Here is a 20,644-nt window from a genome sequence, read left to right as displayed (position 1 = left end):
AGGAAGCAGCTCCACTTTCTCTTCTTGATGAGACAACGGGGGCATGGGCAATGACTCTGAGCTATAACATGTTGCAGTAATGAGGCCTATGTCATATTGGGGCTGCCTGTCAATCTGAGTATATTGAGATGCCATTAAAAACTAAAATGACGAGTTTCTAGGTGGCTTCATTAGTTAAACAACCAACTCTTGATTTCAGCTCAGGTCTGGATCTTGGGTCATGGGATCGAGCCCCACATCTGGCCCTGTGTGCGGTGCAGAGTCTGCTTGTCCCTCTCCCTCTGCTCCTTCCTCTACTGTCTTTCTCTCAAATAAATACATAAATAAGATCTTTTTTAAAACCCTAAAAATGAAAATATTGAGGTACTTGGAAAGGCCTCCACTTTGCAGCCCCTGGATTTGGGGTGGAAAAGTCAGTAGGCCCTGGCTAACTAGATGTGAGTGATGGGTCTCTATTGGAAGTGGTGCTGGGTCTTAGGAATTGGGAGTCATCAAATGCCTCAGAAGGGAGCTTGAGCCAGGTACCATGCCTGGGTGGGATATTAGTAAAGCCAGCCTCACCCTTCAGGTGGTTTTATTAGGGATGTAGGGCAACTGCCACATAAACTGTTTTAATCCTAGTTGGGGAAGAGGTACCTGTTTCTGCTTGGGTACTCCAGAAGAAGCTTCTCAAACTGGTTATGGCAGTTGAGTTTTCTAGGTGCATCACCAGACTTCTGTTGAAATCCTAGACTTAATGTGCAAAATTGTCTTGAGGTGATATGATTAAACTGAAATACTTTATATAAAGCATTGCTGAAAGTACCTGGCAGTAGAATTTAAATAAAAATATTAAGTGTTGAAAATGTGTCATGAAAATGCAAAGTATTATATTATTTTTTCCTTTAGCTTATAAATTATCATTCAAAGGCACTTGGAATGAACCAAAACAAAAAGACACTAAATATTGTCTTACTTGTTTTTTTTTTTTTTATTTTTTGTTTTTACCTTTATTCTTTTGGATTATTGGTGTCAGATGAGTTCTGGTATAGCCATAGTCAATAGAATCAGCAGTCTTATTCACCATATTGAGGATTTCTAGATGACAGAGACTGGCCTTCATGACTTTGTCATATTTGAAATGTTACCTTCTTTAGATACAAAGTAGGCCAGTAAATGCATGCTGGGCACACTTTATGTTCATGTGAGGTGTAGCACTGATTTTAACAACTTTTTTTTTCTTAAAAGCACAAAACATTTTAACATTTTCTTGTAAATTTGTGGTATGTTTGTAATTTAAAACAGTCGTCTACAGAGTTTTCAGATAAAACACTGGTTTGAAACCTTAAGGTAACATTGAAAGAAAATAGTTACCCACAAGCAGCTAACTGTAGGCTTGATCTCTTGCCTTTTAAGATTGAAATTCCTTCTTCTTTTTACTGCATTGTCCTAATTTCTTCAGTTTGCTCATTGCCTTTTCAAGGGGTCCTTTGTGCTTCATTATCGTTCTTTATGATGTTGTCCCCAGCTAAATTTCTTCCATTTGCCTTAGGCTTTTCTTGTACTCTGGATCTCCCATTATTTTTATTGTCCACCAACTACTGTTTCTGCATACTGATTAAAGGGGGCTGCTCCCCTCCTCCTGCTGCTGGCTGCTCCCACCACCATTCTGTAGCTGAGGAAGGAACACAACAGTCATTCTGAGCTGCCTGTCTGTGGTGAATTCTGATTAGTTTGCACAGACATCCACTTCTCTGTTGCTTTTGTGGCCTCTGAGCTTTTATTCAGTCAGCAAAGACTGTGCTGTTAGTGGACCCTTGATCAAAAGGATTCATTGAACTCACTGTGATATGTAAATACTCTCTTGACCCAGGGCTCACTGTACCCCACATTTGCTTCCCCTCAGCCCAGTTTGCTCATTGATGACCCTATCCATCTGTATCCTTCCCTATAAACTGAGAAGATACTAGGCTTGGTAGGACAGTGGAGTGGGGAAATGAAGAGGAACCATGCATGTGGTGCTAAATGGTTTTTGAATCTTTTGTGTCACTGCTTCTCTTAATACAAATAATTATAAACTATTTAAAAGTTGGTTTTTAAATTTCAGAATTTTAAGTGACATCTTTATAATTAGGTACAGTTTTAATTACATGACTGATGAAATGTGGTTTAAAGAGCACTCCCTAGCCTAGGGATCAGAGGGACTCCATTCTAGTGCAGATTTTGCTGCTTAACTAGGGAAGTGACTTGGGTTTTGTTTTTTGTTTTGTTTTGTTTTTTTAAGATTTTATTCATTAGAGAGAGAGAGAGGGAGAGGTGGAGACACAGGCAGAAGGAGAAGCAGGCCCCATGCAGGAGTCCGATGTGGGACTCCATCCTGGGACTCCAGGATCACACCCTGGGCCAAAGGCAAGTGCTTAACCGCTGAGCCACCCAGGGATCCCCACCTTTCAGTCTATTGGTGCCCTGGTTTCTGTAACTGGAGATAATAGAAGGAGATGCCTTTCCTGTCTTTCACAGAGACAAAAGTGATAACATGTAAACATTCTTTAAAAAATGTCCAGGAAATATGTTTATAATGATGATAATGACAAATAGTCTTTAGACTGTCCTTTTTAAATACTGAAAATCAAAAACATAACCCTCAAAATGAAACTATCCTTTTTAAAGAATGCTAAAGAAAAAAAAAAAGAATGCTAAAGGCAGGCTAGTAAGTCAAATTCACAAACATTAAAACCCATTGGGAACTTGTATTTACTGATTATGCAAGGCTGAAAAGTTTTTGTTTAGGTTAAGGATTTATTTTTCAACAATTCGGTGAATGCTTAGCTTTTGTAGTAATAAGAAAAATTGATGGGGGTAAAATCCATCATATTAGGGGATTGTAGGAAGAGAAAACCAGGGTAGAGAGAAAAGACAGATGCGTTGTAGATGTGAAAGCAGAGTCCCTGTGTCTGTCACGAGCTGGAAAGGAAACCTTGGTCAGACCTAGGAGAAATTTCTTCATCTTGGGTTTTTGGGGGTAAAATGGTATCTTCCTTAATCACTTGGAAACAGTGGCAACTTTACCATAAAGATCACTGTTCCTAAAAGATATGCTTTGTCTGTCTCATTCTAAAAGATTCCAAAGTTCCTTGGACTTGTATTATGAGTTGACTTTCATGGCAGCTCCACTATGGTAGGTGGAGTTTGTGTGGAATGGTTTTCTGAGATTTCAAAAGGTTAGATTTTAAATGTATATATATTTGTAATCGGATGAGAAAATGAAGCTATTTACAGTACAGCAGTAGAGCATGAAGTCATGTTATCTTGCAGTGTACCTGGGCTCACTGGTGTTCTATAAACTAGATTGACATGGCCTGTGATAAAAATCAACTAATGATACTTTCTCTATTCACCAAAAAGTAAAAGAATAGTATTTTCTAATATGTAAGGTATTTTTTCGTAATTTTGTCCTAATTGTTAATATTTGCTATTACTTGAAGAAGCAAAAAAAAGTTAACTGAAAAACCAGAAATACATAAGTTTATACTCAACTTGTCAGGTTTTTGCTTTTTTACCTTTGTTCCTCTTATTCAAAGTTTGTTTTAGAGGACGCATGCTTTTGTTTGTGAATATACTGCATATATAAAATAGCTATATTTTCTGCTAATAAAATGCTTCCTTGTTCATATGATAACATTAAACATGTCTGTTTGACAAGGTTGTTTCCCTGTCTCCAACTCTGCAGCTGATGGGTACTTACACTGGTTCACATGTCCTTGTGATTTGAGTTTCTTTACTGAGCTGTTGTAGATATCACAAAGATGTTCCTTTAATTGTTTTTAATCTAGAATATCTTGTTCTTTTAAAATATTTTATTTCTGGTTCATATTTACATGTTGTATTACACGTGATGTAAACGGAATGCAGAATGGACTGGAAAACATGAAGTGGTTTTTTCGGGAGGTCTGACTTCAAAACAAATGTTGCTATATGTGGTTATAAATGAAAAAAATTCTTTCATGAGTCATATTTGAATTCTTTTGTGTCATAGTTGTGTCTCAACTTAAAATTCTGTATATTATAAATTAGTAATAATCTGTGCATTGTTTTATTGCTTCACCTTTAAATTGTCCATAGTGCTTAATAGAAATAGAACATACATATACACATACACATTTTTTTGGTGGTTCTGATAATGTGGTCTCACTGAAAATTATTAAAAATAGTTGCAGTTGATCTCTTTCAAATTAATCTTTTGTGGGCTTTACATAGTCTTTTATAAATTACGTAGTAAAAAATAGTTAATTGTGACTCATTTATTCATTGAAATTAATAATTATCTGTGAATTATCTGAAGCTTAAATGGGGAAATAAAATATACCAGTTTCTATAGTTATATTTCAAAAAAAGAGAAGAAACCTTTGAGTTTCTGTGGGTTATGGCAAAAATACCCACGGTGTGATAGACCTTCCATTAAATTTGCCAAATATTTGAAGCCTGCTTTGTATAAAACATCCACTCAATGTTGAAGAAATTTTGAAAGAAGACTGATTTGCCTTTGAGGAGTGTGTAGTATATCAAAGTGAGATCAAATGATATTGTAAATTGTTAAAATAGAAGCTCAATTAGGATATAAGTCCTAAGAGATTAGAGTTGGGGTATTCTGAACTGTTACTTGGTTGTGGCCACCATAAACTGTGTGAGGTGTCCCATTCCCTGGACTAGCTCATAAACTCTACTCCAACCCACTCAGACTCCCATCTCTTACATCTTATAACCTGCACTAATGTAAAAAGGAGATATAAAATTTTTTGAATGGTAGGATAAATAGGAAGCTGATACAGGATGTTGTTGCTCTATCAGAGTTCCTTTTCCAAACAATTCAGTGGCTTGGTACTACCATCACTGAAGGTGGCCATGCTTGAGTAAAAAAGGATTTATTTAAAAGTTTTACGGATGTCTCCTATAGAATCAGTTTATATAGTATATGTTTTCTTTCTAAGCAGTTTTTTTTCTCTTATTGTAACTTGAAAATTAAACATTTCAGACATTTTAAATCATCAAAATTTATTTTCAACATAGGTAAACATATGTCCAAAATACACACATGCACATGTGCACATTTATAGAGAGACATTATTTGTAAGAACATGATATTAAACACCAGTTTAGCCAGTTATCTGAAAAGTAGTGTCTGTCTCATACTATTATGGGGATTAAATTAGTTAATGCATGTACTCAGAACAGTGCCTGGCACATAAGGAAGCATCAGGATGCAGAATAATGTGAATAATGTAATACCATTTGTTAAAGCAGGGTTTGGACATATCTAGAAACTGAGTGAGTAAAGAATATTTTTGGGAGAATAAACAACTGGAAATAGTTTATTTGGGAAAGAGGAGAGAGCCTGGGGTAGAGGGGAACATATATTTTGTCACCTTTGAACTGTTTTTTTTAAACCATATATTAATTTTTTAAACAATGCCATGTTCCAAGTAATTGAAGAGAATCTACTTTAGGATGAGAATCTGTATTCTTTTCAGATGGCCCTGCTGAAGCACCAGTGACCAATGGGAACACAACCACAGTGCCATCCCTGAATGATGATCTAGACATCTTTGGACCAATGATATCTAATCCCTTACCTGCAACAGTCATACCCCCAGCTCAGGTATGTAGTAAGAAAATGGTTTTACATGGTCACTGCTTATTTCCTTTATGAAAAGTATCGAAATTTCAATTTTGAAAGAATTGTCTCTGAGCAGTCTCTTACTTGAAAACTTTGTTCTTTAGGCCAGAGATTGGCAAATTAAGCCTGCAGCTCATTTTTGCAAATAAAGTTTTTATTGAAACACAGCATTCCATTTGTTTACATATTATCTGTGGCTGCTTTCACACTACAGAAGCAAGTTGAGTTGCAACAGACACTGACCCACAAGGCTAAATATTCACTGTTTAAAGTTTGCTGACTCTTGGCTTTTAGGCAAACAGTGGTGTTTAGAGTGAACCAGTGGGAAGACTCAGACTATTTCAACCTTGCCTGAAATTAACAAGGTCACTTCAGAGGTTTTAAAGCCATGGGTGTTTAAATATTGATCGCAAGCCAGTAGTTCTTTTTTTATGTTCTGTTGAGCCATTCCCAAGGTAGTGTTTAGTTCTGGCTACAAAAAAAAAAAAAAAAAACACAAACAAACAAACAAAAAAAACACACACACAAGAATAAGAAATTCCAGCAAATTCAGTAAAATAGTATATTCTTTTTTATGAAGATAAGTTGTTTTAAGTTAGTCTTAAAACCTTTTTTTTTAATTGAAGTATAATGGGCACACAGTGTTTTTACTTGTTAAAATGATTTCAAAAAAAAATTTAGAACAGGGCTCCTGGATGGCTCAGTTGGTTAAGCATCTGCCTTCGGCTCAGGTCATGATCCACGGATCTTGGGATTGAGCTCCACATTGGGCTCCCTGCTCCACAGGCAGGGAGCCTGCTTCTTTTCCCCCTCTGCTAGCCATATCCCCTCCTTATGTTCATAGGCACACGCGCACGCGCTCTCTCTCTCTGTCAAATAAATCTTAAAAAAAAAATTATTTAGGACAACAGTAACAATCAGGATTTTTTTTTTTTTTTGCATATGATGGTAAAGAAATTTTGAATTGTATTCTTAGCATTATATGGAATTTTTTGCCTTCACTTTTTAAAAATTTTAAATTGTTTAATACTTTAAATATTTTTTCAGCTTTACTGAGGTATAATTGACAAAATGGTAAATATTTCAAGTGTATATTTGATTCCTACCATCAAATTAACACATCCATCACCTCACATATTCACTTTCTTTTTTTTTTTTTTATGAGAACACTTTAGTTCTTTCCTCACAAATTTCAGTTATACAACACGGTATAATCAACTATCCTCAGGGTCTAAGGACCTTATTAATTTTATTTTTTTTTCCTTATTAATTTTATAACTGAATTTGTACCAGTCTCTCTGTATTTCCTCTACCCTCGAACCCTGTTAACCACCATTTTGCTTCCTATTAATTCAGCTTTTTTTTTCCATGTACAAGTGACTTCATGAACTATTTGTGTTTAAGGTTAATATATTTTTATATAGTTTTATATTGAACTATTAGGATAGAGGTTACTCTTAAGTGTACAGCTTTAAGATTTTATCTTAAACTTATACTTTATAAATGAATAGTTGTATCACTATAGCATAATTTTTGAGGTGAAATATTGTCCTTTTCTCTAAAAACTGAGCCAAATGAATAGTGTTTGGGTAGAAAGTTTTAATAAGAACCTATGTCTTAACTAAGAAGATTAATTGCTTATACTTTTATTACACATATTTTTTGCTATTATGGATAGTCATTGTATAATTACCAATAGAATTGAGCAAATAAATTTGTTAGGAATTAGTTTAAATTATCTTTATGAAAATTGCCTACAGCATTAATGTTTTATTTTCAGAAAAGACAGCTTTATTTTATGGCTTTGCTCCTTCTCCCCTCCCCCAACACCTACAAAGAGGGACTGTTACTACTATTTGTTTCAATTAACATTAAGCACCTTGTGAATTTATACAGGCATGGGTATGCATGTGATAATAAAAACTGTCTAATGCTAAAGTTGTGGCTTCAGAAAGGCATTTAGATTATTTGATGATTTGAGCATGAAAAGCAGTTTCTTTTGGTCTAGCATTCTTGTGAGGCTGTTTTATCTGTTAGACTTCTTTCGATTCCACTGGATTATGAGAGTGCTTTGTAACTACTTGGAGACTTAGACCCCACATCTGAGGCTTCAGTGTACTACTTCATGTGTTCTGTTCAGTATCAAAGCAAGTAGAACAATGCAGACTTCATTTAACTCTTAAGTAGCACATGACAAGCAATATGGGATATAGCTTCTGCCTTTACGAGAGGTTGGTCTGACCTTCATGCTTTGTGCATTCTGCATCAATAACTAAGAGTAACAGGACTTATTGTAAAATCACATGTAATTCTTTCTTTAGAGCATTGTTTTTGGACCAAAACTGTGCCAGTTGTATTGAGCCCTATAAAATATGTGGGGAACAGAATTCTCTTTCATTTGAACTACATGTAAAAATTACAACCCAGACATCTTTTTTAAAACAATGTCTTTTAAAATGGGGGGAGGAGAAAGGCAGGTTAAAGTACACATACACTCCAGCTATGTAACTTAATAATTTTGATGGGTTTCTATTAAGTAAAATTGATTGGACAGAAATAGGAATTACTCTGAACACTATAATTCTTTCAGTGCTGATTTTATTCATAATTGAAGTTCAGTTAAAAGATTTCTCACTCAGGGGCACCTGGGTGGTTCAGCTTGTTAAGTGTCTGACTTGGGCTCAGGTCATGATCTCAGGGTCATGGGATCCAGCCCCATGACAGGCTCCCCACTGAGCAGGAAGTCTAGTTGTTCCTCTCTCTCTCTCCCCCTCCCCGTGCTTGTGTTCTGTTTCTCTCTCAAATAAATAAATGTTAAAAAAAAAAAAAATCCCCACTCTCGTGAAGATGAGATTTACCCTTATGTCTGTGGTCTTCCAAAGGCAGTTGGGGTATATTTAGCTAACCAGAATGTGCATGTGTATTGGGGGTTCAGAGGGAAGCATTCCAGAGTCCTCAAAAGTGACTTGTAGAAACCATCCCTTTCCTTCTGTCTATAATATACATAGACCAACAGTATCTAGACCTGCACAAGCACTGTGCCCTGTCCTTGGATCAGCCCTAGGATCCCAACTGCTACAGAACCTTTGGTCAGTGATTCTGCAGCCTCCCAAAGTGTAAATTGACAGGCAAAAGTTGCTCTTTTATTCTGGAGTTGTACTGCTATCAAATGGAGCACCAAAAAAAAAAAAAAAGAGAGAGAGAGAGAGAGAAAGACATAGGAGGGCTTACTCATCATGCTGTTTGGTTTGGCTGCTTTTAGACTATGACCATGTTGAAGTAGACGTTCCATTTCATCTGCGCTCCTCAAAAGAAAGATATACATGTGTAGAGCATGTGAATATTAGGCTGCTCTAGGATGAGACCGTGGTTTTATTTTCCAAGGTTTCACTTGCCCACAGTTCGGAAGCAGATCATCTTCCTTCTGATGTATCGCCGGGTGACTAGTAGTAGCTTAACACTCGTCACAGTGTCTCACTTGTCATTCATCTCACTTCATCTCATCATGTAGGCATTTAATCATCTCACATCATCACAAGAAGGGTGAGTACAGTGTATTTTGAGAGAGACTACATTCACATAACTTTTAATATATTGTAATTGTTCTTTTTGTAGTTAATCTCTGTGTTTAATTCATAAACTATCAGAGGTATGATGTATAGGATGTATAGGAAAAAAACATATATAGGTTTTGATACTATCTGTGGTTTCAGGCATCCACGGGCCCTTCGACTGTATCTTGGAAGGGGTGGGAATAGGGGAACTACTGTAATAGTTCCCAGCCATTTGGATTTTCTTGTAGTTACATCTCTTTCACAGGGAATAGACCTTAGGATTTTGAGCAGGTTCTTAGATTGAACAGAAACATGATGAAAAGATTAGTGAGATGGTTGCTTCATTACCTGACAACATTAACAATAAATACTGTGTGCTTAACCCTGCTACAGAGTACTTATTGTGGTCATCAAGCAACTGTGTAAGATAGTGTAAGATAGGAAATCTTACTATTCCAAAGTTTAGAGAAGAGAGACAATGGAGATTAAGTGACAGTCTCCAAGGGTACATTGTTTTCTTCAGTAAGCAGTGGAACCAGAGTTTAGTTCTAATAGGCTGGCTCCAGAGCTCTTACTCTTAGCCTCTGTGAGCTTCTGCTGCATCATTGGTAGTTCGGACAATACTTTAATCAAGCATATTGTTATATTTGGTATTCAGTTATGTCTGATATCTTACACATTTCAGATCTTTTGCAAAATTAAGTGGCCTTTCTATCTCAGAATTCTTGCTTAATTTGTCATAGTAGATTCGACATTGATTTGCTTAAATTTGTGAATACAGTGCTTGGATGGTAGTTTATATTGCTAGTTTTTTTGTTGTTGTTGTTTTGTTTTTTGTTTTTTTTAGCCAGACTATTCGATTTTTTAAATTAAGGCAAATCATGTGCATGATCTTTAACTTGTAACTACTACTCTCACCTTATTCTATAGTTTGAGAAGATCTTTAACTTGTAACTATTACTCTCACCTTATTCTATAGTTTAAGACTCTTACCCAATTTCTACTGTTCTTAGAATTCTTTGAAACCCTTCATATCTAAAACAATTTCATGTAAACTGTGATTGACTAATGACTACAGAGATTATACAGTCATAGCTAATAACCTCACTTTAATCCATGTGCACATATAAAGTGAAAATTTTTGTTTTGTATTAAAATAGTATCTACATGTTTATTTGTATTTGTGTTCATTTGCCCCTTGTCCAAAAGTGGAATGAAGATATGGTTGAGAGTACAGGTGGTTGAAGTTTTACTGTGGTTCATTTCTGGATAGATTAGAAAGATTCTAAAGCTGTCATTAAAACTGATATAGATTAGGTTTATACAAATAGCTTGAGGCAGCTTTTGAAAAGACCTTTTCCTTTTTTCAAAGTAGACAAAAATCAGCCTTTGCAGGACCCTCTTGGAACCTGCTGTCATTGTAGCAACGTTCTTTATTCCAAGAGAAAGCAGTTCCTTGTAGTAGTAGTTGCCAAAGGGGATGCCCCAGCATCTCTCAGGAATGGTGGTCCTTACAAAGCCATCACATCCTGTTGTCGAACCCGCTATGGTCAGGATGTGATGAGCAAAAACTCAGCATCAGTTTAGCAAATAAACACATTTATTATGAAAGAACTTCAATCTGCCTCTCTTACATTAACAAGTTCAAAACAGGAAACAGTATACCTTCATCCAGGATGTTGTTTTTGTGTGGGCTTGTGAATGATCCTCTGTAATGTCATCATATCGCCTTCTACAATTGCTTAAATTCTAATTTCATTTAGATTTTAAGCAACAGATGAACTATTCTGGTATGCAGAATCTGACCTCTTGTTTTGATATTTGTCTCAGGGGACACCCTCTATACCTGCAGCTGCCACTCTGTCTACAGTAATATCTGGGGATCTGGATCTGTTCACTGAGCAAGCTACAAAGTCAGAAGAGGTGGCAAAGAAACAACTCTCCAAAGACTCCATCTTATCTTTGTATGGTACAGGAACCATTCAGCAGCAGAGTACTCCTGGTAATTCATTTTGAGATCTGCTGTCAGTGAATTGTAATGACATTACTAAAAGTATACCCTTTGTGTTATATCACTTCTTCCTATTTTTCTACATAATGAGTGCTGTTGTTACAATTTATGCAACTACAAAATTGAAATGAAGCATTAGAATTAAGAAGCATATACAGGAGTCACAAAACTTTATTCACTTAGGATTAACAAGCTCTTCACATATCACTTAATATTGTTTCACAGGCTTATAGGACATGGATTTTTTTAAAGAATTATTTTGATTTGCATGAAGTTTACAACTTTGTGTACAGTATGGTATATTCTCTGTAAGTAAACAATCAGTCTGAATTATCACATGACTTACTAAACTTTGAGGTTTTATTATAATGAAATACTGCACAGTAAGATTCATTGTTTACATGATCTATTGAACCCATTTCCTCTAAAATAGTGAGCTGAAACTATAGGGCATCCCAGCTGCTTCTATTAAAGGCAGACATCATCATCTCACTTACGTGTTTGGTAGTGGAAGACCAGTAGTGCATGTCAGCACAAACAGCACATAATCCTGCTGCGTAGTTTGGATATTTTATATAATTATTGCATAAAATTTATTTATTCTAATTAAATTTGCTCAGGTTTGTAACTGCATTCCGGAAGTAACCAGCTCTGAGGGTATTGGTATGTGAATTGGTCTGAGCAGTAGGAGCAGACTGGAAATAAAATTTTTACTGTAGGTAGTTCAGAAAGATGGTGATCCTTTTTCTGTGATTATGGAGGTGAGTGCAGCTATATACAATAGTCCTGTTCTCCTCATTTTCTTTTCATGGTTCTTAAAATACAGGTGTGTTTATGGGACCCACAAATATACCATTTACCTCACAAGCACCGACTGCATTTCAAGGTTTTCCATCAATGGGCGTGCCTGTGCCTGCACCTGCAGCTCCTGGTCTTCTAGGAAATGTGATGGGACAAAGTGCAAGCATGATGGTGGGCATGCCCATGCCCAATGGGTTTATGGGAAATGCACAAACTGGTGTGATGCCACTTCCTCCAAATGTGGTTGGCCCCCAAGGAGGAATGGTGGGACAGATGGGTGCACCCCAGAGTAAGTTTGGCCTGCCGCAAGCTCAACAGCCCCAGTGGAACCTCTCACAGGTAAGGGGTCATTAACTTTCCAACTTATCCAAAATCAAAGAAAGTGGATTTATTTTCTAAATGGTTTTATTTAAGTCTAACAAACTGGCAGAAAAATTTGAGTAGGGATAATGTATAAGGTGAGAACTGTGTATAGGTATTATGAAGTTTCATCAGATAGACAAATGAGCTGTCACTGACCATATATTGAGATTATTCTGTAAAGAAATAAGCATTTTTTCATTCAGATTATAACACTGGTAAATATCTTGTAATAGCTAGAAATTATCCTGGGCATCTTGAAAAACTTGCCACTTGGTGAAATTAGCACCAGGCTTTTAACCCATTTCTCTGGTGGGGTATTTATATAGTCCACTTAGACCAGCCTACCTTCACTAATAATTTTGGGGGAGTCTATGTGGTAACTTGACAAATTAGAAACATATCCAGCCTCCTATTCTCAGAGCACTATTTTATGAGGGATCTAGGCTATTCTCCATGGCTTTATAAGAACTATTTTTGTTTAAAATCCTTTATAAAGTTGGATTTCCTTTATACTTAGGGACAAGTCCATATTTGTCTCAGACATCCCCTCATAGTTTAAGCCAACATTTTAGTATAACTTCTTTCAAATCAATTTCTATTTTAGTGCTCCATTCTGACCTTAGATTTAGGTTCATGCTCCAACAACTCCTTCCCTTTACAGTTCTTATTTGATCTTCCTCTAGCATTTGGAGGATTCTTGGTTTCTGTTCTGGTCAGCTGTTTTACCTTGAAAGCATTGAAAGAATAGTCTATAGTAATTATTAACATTACCAAAATCACTGTCTATCCCATGAATGCTTTTACTTTCACTATAATCTCCACACCCAACATGGAGTTCAAACTCATAACCCTGAAATCGAGTCACATGCTCTACTGACTGAGCCAACCAGGCACCTCTATCGTCATTATTTATTTAAAGGAATTATTTTTGGCACCTGGGTGGCTCAGTTGGTTAAGCATCCAACTCTTGATCTTACGGTGCAAATTAAAAAAATAAAAAAGAAAGGAATTATCTGTAGGACATTGCTCTCGATACTAGGGAACCTCAAGTACCAAATGTCAGAAACCACTTTTGTGTAGCCAAAATGCTGAAGCACACTCAGATAAGGTTAAGGGGCTAGACACATCCATAAGGAGTTAACATTGGCCCTTATTTCCAGGCATTTTCCAGCACCTGCTCACTGCAAGGTGGTTATAACATCCATTAGTAGGTAAGAAGAGCAGGACACTAATGCCTCATCAGCAATGCTGTAAACATCAGTGTCTGCAAAATAACAAATGAACTTTATTAAGAATACATTCCAACCCTGAGCATTGATTTTGAATACGCTCTGTACTTCGTGATAAATCTTGCCATATGATTCTGAGAAGTACCACAGGGAAAGGGTTAGGATGCTCCTATACATACATGATTCCAGTTTGGAATAAAAATACATGTAATGTTATACCATGAAAATTAATTTTAGATGTGTAGTGGTTAACTGAGCAAAAGAAAAGGTATGCTTTAAGACCTTTTTAAAAATATTAATAGGTATATAGAACCATTTAAGATTTTATTTTTTTTTTTTTTTTTTTTTTTTTTTTTTTTTTTAAAGATTTTATTTATTCATGATAGTCACAGAGAGAGAGAGAGAGAGAGAGAGAGAGAGGCAGAGACACAGGCAGAGGGAGAAGCAGGCTCCATGCACCGGGAGCCCGACGTGGGATCCGATCCCGGGTCTCCAGGATCGCGCCCTGGGCCAAAGGCAGGCACCAAACCGCTGCGCCACCCAGGGATCCCCATTTAAGATTTTAATAAAGACAGAAGAATAGCTTTCTAAAATTTCCTCAGTCCTTACAGTTAAAGCACAACATCCTAGTAGAATTGGAAGAATAGTGGACTCAGATTCAAAGATTGTTTTGGAACTTTCTTTCAGTTGTGTTTAATCTTTGGGGGACAAGAAATGGAGTCTTGAAAATGAATAGAATATAATTGAGATCACTTTATGGACAATGCTAACAAAAAAAAAGTGGAAGGAAATGAACAGAAAGTGAAATGAAGTAGCTACTTGCTTTCTCTAGGGAAATAATTGTTTGGTAGTCTACTTTTTACCCCCCGTGATTTGACTAATTTTCACATGTTGAAAAGTACTTAAAATTGCTATTAAATGTCATTATCTGACTAAATTAACATCAAATAAAGGCAGCTTCTAATACAATAGGGTAACTTAAAAATGTCTAACTGTGGCTAACGAAACAAGAATTAAAAGTGAAGTAAGCCTCTTAAATAAGCTTTTTATGTTTCACAGATGAATCAGCAAATGGCTGGCATGAGTATCAGTAGTACGAACCCAACAGTGGGTTTTGGCCAGCCCCCCAACACAACAGCAGGATGGTCTGGAAGCTCATCGGGTCAGACTCTCAGCACACAACTGTGGAAATGAAAACTGCAGTGCAAGTTTCATCCAGAACTACCACCTGACATTCCTTGCTAAAACGCATCTAGTTCCCCTGTTTCTTCATGTACATATATTTTTTCTTTTTCCCCATTTGTTCATATTAAGAATTACCTGATTGACCGTGTTGGTCTGTACTGATTAAATTTGGTGTGAAAAGCAGGTTGAGAAACCATTTTATGTCAAGGGCAGCTTTGCTCATTTCCCATTATTTCATAAACCACATTATTTGAGAAGCTGCTCAGTCAACTTGCATAATCAGTTTTAGTCTCAATAAAATTATAGCTCTAATGTCTGCATATAAGGGAAGTAGTTATCATGTTAGTAATACCTCTAACAGTATAAACCCCACCCCCAAATTAGCCAGTAATCCTGTAGGAAGGTACTGTATGATCAAATGTTTAATCATATAAATAGAATGTAAATGTATCACTGAGCACTGTTTTCTAGTGTATCAAAGTTCTTTTATTTCATCATTCACTTCACTGTGCTGTTGTTATGATGTGCTTAACAGGGAACGTGGTTAGTGAAAGGAAGATAAACCTGGATGTTACTACAAAACTTAGTTTAACGAATGTTTAAAAAACCTCAAATTCTGCCTCTCATAATTTGGATCTCTTCTTATGTACATAGTGCTGATAACATGAAGACCTTTCTCTGCACTATAATGCAAACAGGGTAACTAAACAAAGCCACTTTCAATCCTTGAAGGTATATCCAGGTTTATGACAGTAATTGTGTTTACATTTTATGGTGCCTAGTATTGACAAAATGTTATATCCCTATATTAAACAGATGAATCCATAGACCTTTTTATTTTTGTGGGTTTTATTTCCTACAATGTATACTGCCACCAACCTTACAAATATTACTTAACATTGCAAAGTGAGGAACTGGGAACATTTAGTTGACAAAATACCTGTCATTTGTTTCTAAAACCTGCTCCGTTCTACCAATTATAAGGCCAAATGGGAAAAAAAAAAGTACGTAAGATACTCACAACAGTATCCTGCAGTGTCACTAGTTGTACTGTACAAAGAACTTCCAGTTTAGTTGTAGGAAAAACATGCAGAACAAACAAAGACAAAAACATAGACTTTATACCAATCCCATCAGCTGTATGAACTGACAGGCTCTGTTTAAACAGATGTCCATCAGCTGACAATAAAGGCTGTCCTACTGAAGTGAACAATACCTGAATGTTCTGCAGCCTAACCTCCGAACTCCTCTTCCACATCCACTAGCCAGGCAGACTGCACCAGCTGCTGCTTCAGTTCAGTTTATACCTCAATTTTCACTGTGTCCAGGCGGTACTTTGGCTCGTTGGCTAGATTAACCTTCTCTGTCCGCGTGTGCCACACGAGAACCTAAAGAGGAGGGAAATCTTTTGGGTAGCCACACTTCTTAACGCTGACACTCAACAAGGTCAAGCAGCACAAGTGAAATGAATACCTTGGTGCAGTTATTTGCTTTTGGTTCCAGTTCTTCAACTGTTGTTATCTGTTTTAGAAAATCAGATTCTTGCATCCCTGGCTGGGATCCACGGCGCTTAAATACGGCTTTTGGATTGGACAAGATGACTTGAAGACTTACAGCAAATCCTTTGTGAAAAGAAAAAAAAAAGACTTTAAAATAAAATACTGGTGTACTTCTCTTTTTTTCTGTAAAATTTCAGATACATCAAAAACTTCTTTGAATATCAAGTATGTGCTAGGTCTTGGTTCACAAAGTTGAATAGGAGCATTATATGTATCACAGTCCCAAAAGGAAAGACAGTTATTACAGTGTAGTCTATTCAGTGCCATGACAAAGGTGTATGCACGGGGGTGGGGGCAGGGAACAACATCTACTGTATATACAAAGTCTGGGCTGTTGATAATAAGCTGCTCTTTCACAGAAGTCATCACACCCCGACATTCAGCACACTGGGAATTAAGAACTAAATGTAGCTGAAGAGCATACAGACTTACCCTAAATACCCTCCGGATAGAGAGAGCCTGCCCGGGTCTCCTGCCTATTTTTTTACCATCTTTATGTGTGCTCTTACCAGAACCAGCACTGCTGTGATTGAGTTTAGAAGACTGAGGAATAGAAGTCAATTAGCTAGAAAATGAAAACTACATAATCATTTGGTTTAAATTTCCACTTGGTTCAACCGGACAGGGATGGGGGAGAGTTGGAAATCAATGCGGGAGATGTCAGGCCATTTGATAAATTTAATTTTGGGGTTTAATTCTTTTTTTTAAGGAAACAAATGAGTGTCAACCTCCTTGAATGATTTAGTCATGAAAAATCATTACTATTTAAATCTGTAGTTTAACAAATCCTGTGTTAAAGGCTCAGCCATTAAATGCTCTACAAGCTATCTCAGCAAGCAACTGCTACAACCTTTGTAGTTGTTTTGAAAGTCTGAAGCCCTGGACCTCTGCTCTTAATGACTAAGCTGACTCTGTAAAGTCAGACACCCTCCTAGAATTAAAGCTGTGAGGACCAATTTCCAAGGACATTTCTTAGCAACATTTTGCCCTCTTCAACATTAACTGAATTGATTTATGCTTCTTTTTGCAAAAGTATAGTTGGGGAGTTGTGAGAAAACTATAACCAGGGCAGCCCCGGTGGTGCAGCGGTTTAGCGCCGCCTGCAGCCCGGGGTGTGATCCTGGAGACTCGGGATCTAGTCCTGCATCGGGCTTCCTGCATGGAGCCTGCTTCTCCCTCCACCTGTGTCTCTGCCTCTCTCTTCGCTCTCTCTGAATGAATGAATAAATAAATCTTAAAAAAAAAAAAAAAAAAAACTACAACTACAACCAGCATTCTCAATCTCCTCACCTGCCAGACTGGGCCAGTCCCACATACTAGAACCTGTCCCCTTGATAGGAAAACCTCCCACTAAGCCACCTACGAACATAACTTTGTACATCACTTGCTGAGTGAGGCAGAATAAATAAAGCATTAGCTGAGGACTGGCCCCAAAATTCTCCACCAATCCTGAAAAGAGGCAGCACATTCCAGCAGAAGGAACACTAAATTTGGAATTAGAAGCCTTTTGGTTTTGCCTGGATCCTTGTACTTGGGACATTGGCCAAGTCATAACCTTTCTTGATCCTGAAACTTCCCCATTTCCTCACCTGCAAGAGCGGTGTGACACCTTTTCAACTCAGCGTCTGATATAAAATCAGCAAATGGAAAGACCCCACTAACTGCAAAGCACAGTTCAAAAGATTCTATGGTATGTAAGTTAAAATACCATTATAAGAAGGGCAGATGGCACTGGCCACCATTTACAGTTGGAAAACGGTTGAAAGGAAAAGGGGCTGCGAAAGTAGTGGCAGAAATCAGGCCACCTGCATTTCACACCACTTGGCTGGTAAGTCTGAAGCCTTCTTCATACAGCCTAAACAGCCACAGACCTCTTCAGCAAAAAGCCAAAACGTCAAATTCACAAAAGGTAACTTTTATAATAGGTGAATTCAGATTTTAGTGTCTTAAGATGTCTTGCTTTTTCTCATTGTACTTTAAGTTTCATCCCTTTTCTATAGTTGAGGACCTGCCCTTCTCAATCACTTAAGATCCTGGTATATTTTTCACATGGCTTTAAGGTAGTATTTCCTCATTCTTAACTTAAAAAAAGAGTCTAAAATGTAAAGCAGTCTGAAAATGCTTGAAGCCACTTTGATTGTCTTCATTTTCCCCGAAGTCTTGAACACATTCATCATGGTGACCACTGAAAAATATGGATTGTATTTTCTTGTTTTCCTTGGTTCAGGAATATCCTTCTAACTCTTAAAGCAGACTCATTTGGTACAATGTACAACTTCCGCAAGCAAAGCTGACAACTGGCCCTTTCCTGGCCTCACTGGAGGGGTGGGTGGCGCCTGGCAGGCCAGCAACCGTGGCTCACCACAGTGGCAACGTGGTTTTCTGTTTAATAATACAAAAGGAGGAGGGAGGCAATTCAGATGCTCTTCAATCTCCTACCTCCTCTATTTCTTCACCATGCCTCTGCTCAGCTTCAAAGTACTTCAAAGGAAGCGGGCACAGCCAGCATGTAGGAACTGCACACTACCTAGCCCCAAACTCCGGGGTTGCCTTTCAGGGAATCATCTGACCTGCTAAGAAGCTGGGGAGTTAAAGAGTTTTCCCTCTGAAAGCAGCACAAGGAGTTTTTAGCTTCTTAAACCACTGCTTCCAACCCAACATGGATATTTTGGGTTTTCTTAATTTCCAAGTATTTATGCCTCAAGTATCATACGTACCCTTCCTTTTTTCTAGTGAAATTAATTTAGCTTTAAAGATGTTGGCAGTAGTTCAGATACTGGGAGCCTTACAAAAATCATGAGAGTAGAATTCTCTGTCCTACGGGTGTATAAAAATTAAAATGCAAATTAAAACTGGTTATTCACTATGAACACAGAACTTCCTGACTTCTTCAAGTGACACAGGGATAGGGTGGAGAAACTGTCTCTTATGTTTGTATTCCCCTGTGTGTGTGTGTATACATATACATATGTATATATAATAAGCTTATGTCACACATATTCTATATAAACATAACAGAATTTTTTCTAGTACCCAGCAACATAAAATTCAAAACACCTGAGCTACAAAAATTACCAGATGTACAAATAAGCCGGAAAATACAACCCCATAATGAAAATAAAAATCAGTCAACAGAAATAACATAGATGATAGAATTACAGAACAAAGACATTAAGACATTATAAATAAGCCTCCTATGTTCAAAAAGGTAGGGGAAAGATTGAGCATGCTAATGAGAGATAACGACAGATAGAAAAAAGACCCAGAGATCTCACTGTTGTGAAAATATACAAGCTGGTATTAGCAGCTGATAAGACACTGCAGAATAAAGGCTAGCAAACTTGAAGACATAACAATAGAAACCACTAAAAAGAAAACACCAAAACATACAAACAAGTCACAGAAATTGAATGAAAGGTAGGAAAGGGAGATAGAAAATGAAATAACTGAAAACTTACTAAGTTTGATCAGTAAAGGTATTATATAAGACTTAACCAACTTGACCGGACATTTATAGGACACTCCATCTAACAATACAGAATACACGATTTTTCAAGGAGCATTGTCAAGACAGGCCGTAGTCTGGGCCATAAATCAAATCTCAATAAATTCAAAAGAGCTCAAACTGTAAAAGGAATTCAAATAGAAATAATACGAAAATATCTGGAAGATCTCCAAATATTTGGACACCAAATAATGTAATTCTAAATAAACTATGGATCTAAGAAGAAATCAAAAGGGAAATGAAAAAGTGGTTAACTGAATGAAAACAGAAATGTAGGATGCATCTAAAGCAGTACTTAAGGGGCACCTGGGTAGCTTAGGTCATGATCTTGGGGTCCTGAGAGGATTATTGTTGGATTCAGTTGGTTGGATTCATGCTGGCATTCAATCATGACCAAGTGAGGTTTATTCCAAGACTGCAATGTCGATTTAACATTTCAAAATCAGTGTAATTCACAAAGCTAGACTTAAAAAAAAAAATTCTAGAGAAAATGCACTCGACAAAATCCAACATCAAGATTTTTAAAAAGCTACTTGGTAAACTAATAACTTCCTCAACTTGATAAAGAGCATCTACGAAACACCTACTGCCAATATTATATATGCTTAATAGTGAAAGACAGTGTTAAACCCTTGCAGTCTGGAATGCAAGGCTGTCTGCTCTCAAATTTTATTCAACAATGTACTGGAGGCCCTAGTCATTACAATAAGGAAAAAACAAAAACCAGACAAACTGGAAAGGAAAAAGCAAGTCCAGCAAATCTCTTCCTCCTTCAGCTATAGTT

At 37.0% G+C, this 20,644-nt stretch overlaps 2 protein-coding genes across 8 annotated transcripts in view; one reads left to right on the top strand and one right to left on the bottom strand.

Annotated features, from left to right (window-relative positions):
* Positions 1–15,625, top strand: part of SMAP1 (small ArfGAP 1) — a 183,882-nt gene extending 168,257 nt beyond the window's left edge. For all 7 annotated transcript variants that reach the window (XM_072832425.1, XM_072832423.1, XM_072832424.1 and 4 more), the window contains 4 exons: positions 5,508–5,635; positions 11,038–11,209; positions 12,045–12,358; positions 14,671–15,625. In XM_072832425.1, the coding sequence (XP_072688526.1) occupies positions 5,508–5,635; positions 11,038–11,209; positions 12,045–12,358; positions 14,671–14,805 (749 nt within the window). In that variant the 3' untranslated portion in view covers positions 14,806–15,625. The remainder of the gene's footprint in view (positions 1–5,507; positions 5,636–11,037; positions 11,210–12,044; positions 12,359–14,670) is intronic.
* Positions 15,626–15,627: 2 nt separating this feature from the next.
* B3GAT2 (beta-1,3-glucuronyltransferase 2) overlaps positions 15,628–20,644 on the bottom strand; it is a 79,453-nt gene continuing 74,436 nt past the window's right edge. Inside the window, exons 3-4 of the mRNA XM_072832427.1 lie at positions 16,270–16,418; positions 15,628–16,184 (exon numbers count right to left, since the gene is read on the bottom strand). Coding sequence (XP_072688528.1) covers positions 16,098–16,184; positions 16,270–16,418 — 236 coding nt within the window. The 3' untranslated portion in view covers positions 15,628–16,097. The remainder of the gene's footprint in view (positions 16,185–16,269; positions 16,419–20,644) is intronic.

Source organism: Canis lupus, chromosome 7 (assembly GCF_048164855.1).
Source record: "Canis lupus baileyi chromosome 7, mCanLup2.hap1, whole genome shotgun sequence".
Lineage (NCBI taxonomy): Eukaryota > Metazoa > Chordata > Mammalia > Carnivora > Canidae > Canis > Canis lupus.
Note: the sequence above shows the minus strand (reverse complement) of the source record. Positions and strands in the feature narration are given on the sequence as shown.